Below are 9858 nucleotides of genomic sequence, written 5' to 3' on the forward strand. Positions count from 1 at the left end.
TATTTGTAATAGAACGTAGATGACAGAGCAAACGTTTAATCCGAGTAAATGTATAATTTTAAAGGAAAAATACGTTGATTCAAATTTTCACGGTGTCAACAAATCCCAAAAAAGTTGGGAGAAGTAGCAATAAGAGGCTGGAAAAAGTAAATTTGAGCATAACGAAGAGCTGGAATACCAATTAACACTAATTAGGTCAATTGGCAACATGATTGGGTATAAAAAGAGCTTCTCAGAGTGGCAGTGTCTCTCAGAAGCCAAGATGGGTAGAGGATCACCAATTCCCACAATGTTGCGCAGAAAGATAGTGGAGCAATATCAGAAAGGTGTTACCCAGCGAAAAATTGCAAAGACTTTGCATCTATCATCATCAACTGTGCATAACATCATCCGAAGATTCAGAGAATCTGGAACAATCTCTGTGCGTAAGGGTCAAGGCCGTAAAACCATACTGGATGCCCGTGATCTCCGGGCCCTTAAACGACACTGCACCACAAACAGGAATGCTACTGTAAAGGAAATCACAGAATGGGCTCAGGAATACTTCCAGAAACCATTGTCAGTGAACACAATCCACCGCGCCATCCGCCGCTGCCAGCTGAAACTCTACAGTGCAAAGAAGAAGCCATTTCTAAGCAAGATCCACAAGCTCAGGCGTTTTCACTGGGCCAGGGATCATTTAAAATGGAGTGTGGCAAAATGGAAGACTGTTCTGTGGTCAGAGGAGTCACGATTCGAAGTTCTTTTTGGAAATCTGGGACGCCATGTCATCCGGACCAAAGAGGACAAGGACAACCCAAGTTGTTATCAACGCTGAGTTCAGAAGCCTGCATCTCTGATGGTATGGGGTTGCATGAGTGCGTGTGGCATGGGCAGCTTGCATGTCTGGAAAGGCACCATCAATGCAGAAAAATATATTCAGGTTCTAAAACAACATATGCTCCCATCCAGACGTCATCTCTTTCAGGGAAGACAATAAATGGAATACAACGGCTCACCCCTATTTTGTATGGATAGGTGCTCACCCTCCGGTCCTACCCTCACGTATATAGAAGTGAGGGGGCACACTCAAGAGGGAAACACTGTATGGATGATTAAATAGTAGTTTAATATTCTAAAAACAAACCCCTAAAATACACATAAAACATGATGTATATTTTTTTATGTATTTTTTTATGTATGTTTTTTTGTTGTATGTTTTATGTGTATTTTAGGGGTTTGTTTTTAGAATATTAAACTACTATTCAATCTTTCAGGGAAGACCCTGCATTTTTCAACAAGATAATGCCAGACCACATTCTGCATCAATCACAACATCATGGCTGCGTAGGAGAAGGATCCGGGTACTGAAATGGCCAGTCTGCAGTCCAGATCTTTCATGGGACGTGGGAAGTGATTAGCTTCAAAGAGGCTCCACATGTGATTTTTCTTCTGGGCCTTTGGGGCCCACCAGTCTGAATCTGGGTATGGAGAAAAAATACAAGTCCAGTTAGGCCTCATGTACACGACTGTTATGTGCATCCGTGTCCGTTGTTCAGTTTTCCGTGATTTTCTGCGTACCCATTGACTTTCAATGGGTCCGTTGAAAACTCAGAAAATGCCCCGTTTGTCATCCGCGTTCGTGATCCGCGTTTCCTGTCCGTCAAAAAAAATATGACCTGTCCGATTTTTTTTTGACGGACAACGGTTCGCGGACCCATTCAAGTCAATGAGTCCGTGAAAAAGCACGGAGGCACACAAGATTGTCATCCGCGCCCGTGATCCGTGTCCGTTTTTTTCCTATCATTTTCAAGACAAACTTGACTTAGATTTTTTTTTTCACTTTTCTGGTCTGGTGATCCTCCAAAAATCAGGGAAGACACACGGAAGAAAAAACGGACACGGATCACGGAACCCCGTTTTGCGGACCGTGAAAAAATACTGTCGTGTGCATTAGGCCTTACTCTGACGTATTACCTGGATGAATGAGAACCTTCACAGACTTTCTGGGTATTCGTTTCACAAACCCTAAATTTCAGGTCACCCCACAGATAACAGTTGCATACCCTTAGGCCTCGTTCATACTTCAGTGTTTGGTCAGTGATTTCCATCAGTGATTTGTGAGCCAAAACCAGGTGCAGCTCTAAACATAGAACAGGAGCAGATCTTTCCCTTCTACCTAATGTCTATGGAGGCTCCACTTCTGGTTTTGGCTCACAAATCACTGATGGAAATCACTGACCAAACACTGAAGTGTGAACTAGGCCTTAGGGTTAGTGACCGTGGAGGCCACAACCCTTTGCTCACCACACATTCTCCTGTGAATGCCGCATAGACTCGGCACAGGGACACATGCGATATATAGCAAGTCGTCCCGTCGTGGTGATATATGCAATACTCACGCTCATTATCTGATAATTGTGCATCGAAATGCTGGAAGACGTCTTTTTACTGTGTACCCATAGCCGCACGCGAAACACCGTTTTTTGGATCGTGCAGAGGCTGTTGGTGCAGCTTGTGTGAATTTTCTATGTGCCCAGACCAATTCTGTGAATTTACACAATACAGCTAGATGGAAACGCGCTTCATCGGACATGACAGGTCGTGACGGGTCTAAATGTCCGTCCACAATCGCATACAGTAGCATATATGCCAACTATTCCGAATTTGGCGGGACAGTCCTAGGCACAAAAAATGGGCGGGGTTAGCATAAACTCGGCCCATAAGTGTGTGTTCTCTGCAGGGATTTGGGTGTTCCTGGGGGGTGGGGCTTATATGCCCCGATTTTACCAACCGAAACGTTGGTAAGTATGCAGTAGCAATACGCAGCAGACTCCTGACACTTCGTATTGGCTTCAGGTGAAGTGATTTCATCACTCAACAATACGTGCACCTGCTAGGATCAGTTTGTGTCGATTACTTCTCTCATCCTAAGGCCGAATGCACACGGCCGTGAGCGGTCCGTGGAACCACAGGCTGGATTCCTGCTGAGAGCAGGAGCGCACGGCATCATTGGTTGCTATGACGCAGTGCGCTCCCTGCTGCCGCCGCAATACAGTAATACACTGGTATGATCTATACACTGGATGTCCGAACACTTGGTTCCTGTATTACGCCACTTACACACCAAACAGTATGTAATGTTTTTATTAGAACAACTAGATCTGGAAACTGACCAATTGTGTGTTCTTGGGGGGAATGGGTGTCCACTCTCACAATATGGACACGCACAAAATATCATACTAGGGTTCCCTGGGCCATCAAATTTTAGGGGCCCAAACCCCATATCATCAAAAGTCTAAGGCCTCATGCACACGACCGTATGTATTTTGCATTCCGCAAAAAACGGATCCACAAAAAATACGGATGACGTCCGTGTGCATTCCGTATTTTGCGGAACGGAACAGCTGGACCCTAATAAAACAGTACTATCCTTGTCCGTAATGTGGACAATAATAGGCCATGTTCTATTTTTTGCGGAACGGAAATACGGAAACGGAATGCACAATAGTAACGTCCGCTTTTTTTTGCGGACCCATTGAAATTAATGGTTCCATATACGCAAAAAAATTGGAACGGACACCGAAAGAAAATAAGTTTATGTGCATGAGGCCTAATTCAAAGAAGATTTTGATTCAAATAAAGTTATATTTTTCTTGACCTTTGGGGGTCCACTATGGTACAAGACCCTGGCCCCACTGAAGGATCATCAGGTGGGTCAGTCCGACGCCAGAGTCACACACAACACTACTGCCCTCCAGAACGAGAACCACTCCACTGGCAGGGAAGGAGACCATAGGCCTCATTCACTTGTTACACTGCTGAGGTAAAATGAAAGCTGAGCTCTGATTGGCTGCTGTGAAGCTGAGCTCTGGTTGGCTGCTGTGAAGCTGAGCTCTGGTTGGGTGCTGTAAAAGCTTAGCTCTAGTTGGTTGCTCTTTTAGCTGTGCTATAGTTGGCTGCAGTTTTAGCTGAGCTCTAATTGGCTTCAGTGAGAGCAGAGATGTGGTTGGTTGCTATGGGCAACAGTTTAGATGACTGAGGCCTTATAAGCATTATTAGGGGCAAGTTATTGGCTCCAAATATTTTTTTTTTTCTGGACCTTTGGGGCCCACTATGGCATCAGAGCCTGGCCCCACTGGTGGATCCTCAGGTGGGTCAGCCCGAAGACACACACACACACACACACACACACACACACACACACACACACACACACACACACACCAATACTGTCCTCCAGAACAAGAACCACTGCCAGGGTAGGAGACTATAGGCCTCATTCATTTCTTATACTGCTGAGGTAAAATGAAAGCTGAGCTCTGATTGGCTGTTGTTTTACCTGAGCTTTGATTGGCTGCTGTGAAAGCTGAGCTCTGGATGGCTTCTGTGAAAGCTGAGCTCTGGATGGCTTCTGTGAAAGCTGAGCTTTGATTGGTTTCTGTGAAAGCTAAGCTCTGGTTGGCTGCTGTGAAAGCTGAGCTCTGATTGGTTTCTGTGAAAGCTAAGCTCTGATTGGCTGCTGTGAAAGCTGAGCTCTGATTGGTTTCTGTGAAAGCTGAGCTCTGGATGGCTTCTGTGAGAGCAGAGAACAGTTTCGATGACTGGGGCCTGATAAGCATTATGCTGTGTACACCAGGAGGCCTCCGCTGTATAAGAAGTTCAGTTTACTTCAGAAGACGCAAGTGTCCGAGTTTTTTTTTTTTTTTTTTATCTGCGTTAAATACATGTTCCTCAAAACGCTGCCAAAAAAAAAATAACTCATCCCTCATAAATACAGCAACATCGGCGTAACAACAACTGCTTTGGTCCATAAGGGGTTAAGAATTCAGGAATTTCACAGAACGCAAGGCGGAAATGGAGTTGAGGTGTGTGAATGGAAGCCGTGACAGGGCGGGCTATCTCCCATAACCCCGCCCCGCTGGCTCTCCTACAGCCAATCATCGGCGAACGGGTCCGTTTCCCGCCAAACTATAAACCGCGCCAACTAAAGAGCGCGGGAGTTCTGTACGCACTTCGCCTGTGTAGCGCCCTGTCACGCCGAGAGAACCCGGGCCACAGCCTAGCCGCCTGAACAGAGACACCCGACACAGCGCTATCACTACACCTCAGAGCAGCAGCTGCCGCAATCATGTGGATCCAGGTGCGCACCATGGACGGCCGGGAGACTCACCGCATTGACTCCCTGTCTAAGCTGACCAAGGTGGAGGAGCTGCGGGAGCGCATCCATGAGGTGTTCGGGGTGGAGCAGGACCGCCAGCGGCTCTTCTACCGGGGGAAGCAGATGGAGGACGGACACACGCTCTTTGATTACAGCGTTGGCCTCAATGACATCGTGCAGCTGCTGGTCCGCCAGCTCCCGCCTCCCCCGGGCCCTGCTCCGGTCTCCGCGGAGGACACCGACGACACCCCCATGTCCGAGACTGATCCCGAAGAGATGAAGCCGGAGGTGGAGGAGGCGCAGCCGCCCGCCGAGCCCCCCGCCCGCGGACTGTACCGGGTGAAGGAGCTGGTGGACGCCCGGGACCTGCACATGGGCGCCTGGTTCGAGGCTGCGGTGGTCAGTGTGACCCAGGGAACCCCTGCTGATGACGTCATCTACCACATAACGTACGAGGACTATCCTGAGCAGGGGGTGGTGCAGCTGACGGGCAAAGATGTCAGACCCCGGGCGAGAACCAAGTTATCCTGGGAGGACCTGCGTGCTGGACTAGTGGTCATGGTCAACTACAACCCAGATGACCCCAAGGAGAAGGGCTACTGGTATGACGCTGAGATCCTCCGCAAGAGGGACACCCGGACCATCAAAGAACTGTACGCTAAAGTCTTACTGGGGCAGGTGGGCGACTCGCTGGATGACTGCAGGATCAGATTTGTGGATGAAATTTATAAGATTGAGGAGCCCGGCAGCAATGCCCAGTCTTCAGAGCCTCCCCCGAAACGTCAGAATGGTCCCGAATGTAAGCACTGCAGGGATAACCCCAGGGCAAAGTGCCGCATGTGCGCCTGCCACGTCTGCGGGGGCAAACAGGATCCCGGGAAGCAGCTGCTGTGTGACGAGTGCGACATGGCCTTTCATATGTTCTGTCTTGACCCTCCTCTTACTTCTCTGCCCCAAGACGATGAAGACTGGTACTGCCCTGAGTGTAGGAACGATACCAGCGAGGTGGTGCTGGCCGGTGAGAAGCTGAAGGAGAGCAAAAAGAAAGCCAAGATGGCGTCTGCCAGTTCATCCTCTCTGAGAGACTGGGGTAAAGGCATGGCATGTGTGGGGCGCTCCAGAGAATGCACAATTGTTCCGTCCAATCACTATGGTCCGATACCCGGCGTACCTGTTGGCACCATGTGGAAGTTCAGGGTGCAGGTCAGTGAGGCGGGGGTGCACCGGCCTCACGTGGCCGGCATCCACGGAAGAAGCCACGATGGCTCCTATTCTTTGGTGCTGGCGGGAGGTTATGAGGATGATGCTGATAATGGGACTGAGTTTACCTACACCGGGAGCGGAGGTCGTGACCTCTCGGGGAACAAGCGGACGGCAGAGCAGTCATGTGACCAGAAGCTCACCAACACGAATCGGGCCCTGGCCCTCAACTGTAATGCCCCCATCAATGACAAGCAAGGGGCAGTCGCCAAGGACTGGAAAGCGGGTAAACCCGTGCGTGTTGTGCGCAATGCCAAGGGGCGGAAACACAGCAAATACGCCCCAGAGGACGGCAACCGGTACGACGGCATCTACAAGGTGGTGAAGTACTGGCCTGAAAAGGGCAAATCCGGCTTCCTTGTTTGGCGCTACCTACTTAAGAGAGATGACGACGAGCCAGCACCATGGACCAGGGAGGGCAAAGAGCGCATGAAGAAACTAGGCCTCAGCATGCAGTACCCTGCGGGTTACTTAGAATCCATCGCCAACAAGGAGAGAGAGAAGGAAAACGCTGGTGGTAATGGCGCGGAGGAGACTCCAAGCAAAGGCAAGAGAAAGAGGAACTCTGAGAATGCCAAAGCTCTGACGCCCTCAACTGGGACCCCGAAGAAAACTAAAGTAGAATTCTACAAACTGACACCAGAGCAAAAAGAGCTGATCAAAAAGGATGAGCCGAACACAAAACTGTGGAATGAAGTGAAGTCCTACCTGAAGGAGGGGCCGAAGTTCATCAGCAAAGTGGAGGAGACCTTCCTGTGTATCTGCTGCCAGGAGGTGGTGTACGAGCCCATCACCACCGAGTGTCTGCACAACATCTGCAAGAGCTGCCTCGACCGCTCCTTCAAAGCCTCAGTGTACAACTGTCCGGCCTGCAGACACGACCTGGGCAAGAACCACAACATGCATGTGAACAAGCCCCTGCAGACCCTTCTCAGCCAGCTCTTCCCCGGCTACGAGAGGGGGCGGTAGAGCTTCCCAATGACAATGCTGTCCAGGATGTATAGCCAATCATGCTCTTCCTAGTGTTATCTGTTCTGGGGTTAAATTATCAATGTAGTACGTCATCCTTTTGTGTCTGGCCCCTTCCCCCCCACCCCTCGTTCTCTGCTTTTGTCCCGTCTCTCCAGACTTTCTCTGTGTATTCTACCTCTGTGTATCCTCTCCCACCATAGCACTCTTATGTGTTCTTTTAGTGCCTATGTGAGAATCTATGCATCCTATATTGTTTTTATGACTTTTTTTTTTTTTTTTTTTTTTTTACCTTGCGGGGCATTTTGTTCATCACTTACAGCTGTACTGATTACGGAGCGCTGATTTCGGCTATCTCCCATAGTAACGAATGGAGTGTCCGCATGCATGCCCAACCTGCTGTTCTATTCATTTCAGGCGGGTTTGCAGCGTCTGTGGGGTTCCCAGTGGTAGGATCCCCACGACTTAAGTTTTATAGGATGGGGGATAACTTTAAATAACCGGAACACTGAAAGTGTCAGGACTGCTGTGCATGCATACATGAGTCCTCCCTACTATATTAGCGCATCAGTCCAGTATATTTCAGCGCAGCTTTGACTGACAGTGGGACAATGGGGAAAAAAATTTATGGTGATACGGATTCCTTATGTGCTGTCCACTAGGGATGAGCGAATCGACTACAGATGAAACATTCAAAGTCTATTTGCATAATATGTTTAAATGCTGTATGGAGCAGGAGCTCCGTACAGTATTAGAATGTATTGGCTCAGGTGAGCCGAAGTTGTTACTTTGTGAAGTCTTGCGAGACTGCATAATTAAATATATTAATTACTACTGTAAAATAAATAAATAAAAAAACTCCTGAACTCTTTGGAACTAAACCTGAGTTTGGGGAATTTTATTTTTTTTAAGTACAAATTAATTTATGAAGTCTCGCGAGTAATAACGTCCGCTCATCGGAGCCAATACATTCTAATACTGTACGGAGCGCTCACTCCATACAGTATTTAAACAAAGTATTATGCGAATGTTTCATCCGAAGTCTATTTGCTAATCCCTAATGTTTACCTTGGTGGTGATGGATTCCCTTTTTAAAGGGGTTATGTGTATAGTGCTAGAACGTGGTAATGCTGGTAAGTGGCTGTGGTTCTGGGAATCTTATCGCAGTGGATTTCCAGCTCTACAGCAAAGAGCATCGTGGGATTTGTAATTTTGTAACAGCTGCAGAAAGCATTGTTTCTAGCTTGTGGCTTTTATACTATTGCAAAACTACAGCTCCCAGCTGCATTCAGTCATGCTGAGAGTTGTAGTGTCACAACAGCTACAGAGCCATAGCCTGAAGAGAAGTACTGCTGCATTCAGTTTATATATCAGGGCTAACTTAAAGGGGTTCTGCACTTTGTTTAAACTAATCTATCTGGATAGATCATCAGCATCTGATCGGCGGGGGTCCGACACCCGGGACCCTCGCCGATCAGCTGTTTGAGAAGTCAGCAGCGCCACAGCCTCCTTACTGTTTACAGCTGGCACAGTGACGTCACGACTAGTATCAACTGGCCTGGGTGGGGCTAAGCTCCATTAAAGTGAACAGAGCTTAGCCGCGCCCAGGCAAGTTGATACAAGTCGTGACGTCACTGGGCTGGCGGTAAACAGTGAGAAGGCTGAGGTGCTGCTGACTTCTCAAACAGCTGATCGGCGGGGGTCCTAGGTGTCGGACCCCCGCCAATCAGATTCTGATAGTTCATCAGTTTAAACAAAGGGCATTGAAGAGCGCCTCTGTTTCTCCGGTTGTGCCTGGAATTGCCACTAAATGTGCTAGAGCTGTAATGCCTGTCATAACCCATTGACAATGGTGGCGCAGTTTCCAGAATAAAACATAGCAGATCCAGTATTCGAACCTCCCACAACCCCTTTAAATTACCTTGCCACAGTCCAAGGGATCAGCCTTTTGTGATGACCCCTTTGTTTGCAGTCCTTCAAGCCTTTAGGTCATTTGTTTAACGTTGGCAGAAATGTGATCTACCTCAATCAGACAAGGGCCGTCTCCCGAGACAACTATATTATGTTAATTCTTTCATCTAGGGCCCGATAGGAGCCAGAACTGTATAAAAGAGGGTGCAGATTTTTAATGAAGACAAGTCTTAGCTTTTGTGCTGCAGATGATCGTTGTGACTGTAGGTTCAGAGACTTTAGGTGAAAGTATCAGGAAGTGAGGAATTTGATGTCCCCGTGTGATCTTCTGTTTTTGTTTTAATCTGTATATCGATGTTACAAATGTGGCTGCATTGCTAGGAAGTGTCATATTACTAGTTATAAAGTGGTCCAGTTTTATTGGGAAGAGGTAAAAATGACCAAAGTTTGTTCCCCCCACAATCTTACAGCAGACTGCATCCCACAGACTAAGGCCCGATTGAGACGACCGTGTGAACTCCGTGCTGAATTGACCAATGCAACATACTGCATATCTTTTGCTGTACGGAAGCACTAAG

General features: G+C 48.0%; 1 protein-coding gene across 1 annotated transcript; it reads left to right on the plus strand.

The window, feature by feature from the left end:
- The first annotated feature begins 5002 nt into the window (after positions 1–5002).
- Positions 5003–8794, plus strand: LOC122939648 (E3 ubiquitin-protein ligase UHRF1-like). The gene has a single exon (XM_044295777.1). It carries the CDS (start codon positions 5111–5113, stop codon positions 7367–7369), a length of 2259 nt encoding a protein of 752 aa, XP_044151712.1. The 5' UTR covers positions 5003–5110; the 3' UTR covers positions 7370–8794.
- Positions 8795–9858: the final 1064 nt, after the last annotated feature.

This window comes from Bufo gargarizans, chromosome 5 (genome assembly GCF_014858855.1).
Source record: "Bufo gargarizans isolate SCDJY-AF-19 chromosome 5, ASM1485885v1, whole genome shotgun sequence".
NCBI classification, from domain to species: Eukaryota; Metazoa; Chordata; class Amphibia; order Anura; family Bufonidae; genus Bufo; species Bufo gargarizans.

Excerpts from the sequence above, each read along its gene's own strand:
- LOC122939648 (XM_044295777.1), top strand. The coding sequence starts at position 5,111 with ATGTGGATCCAGGTGCGCACCATGGACGGCCGGGAGACTCACCGCATT.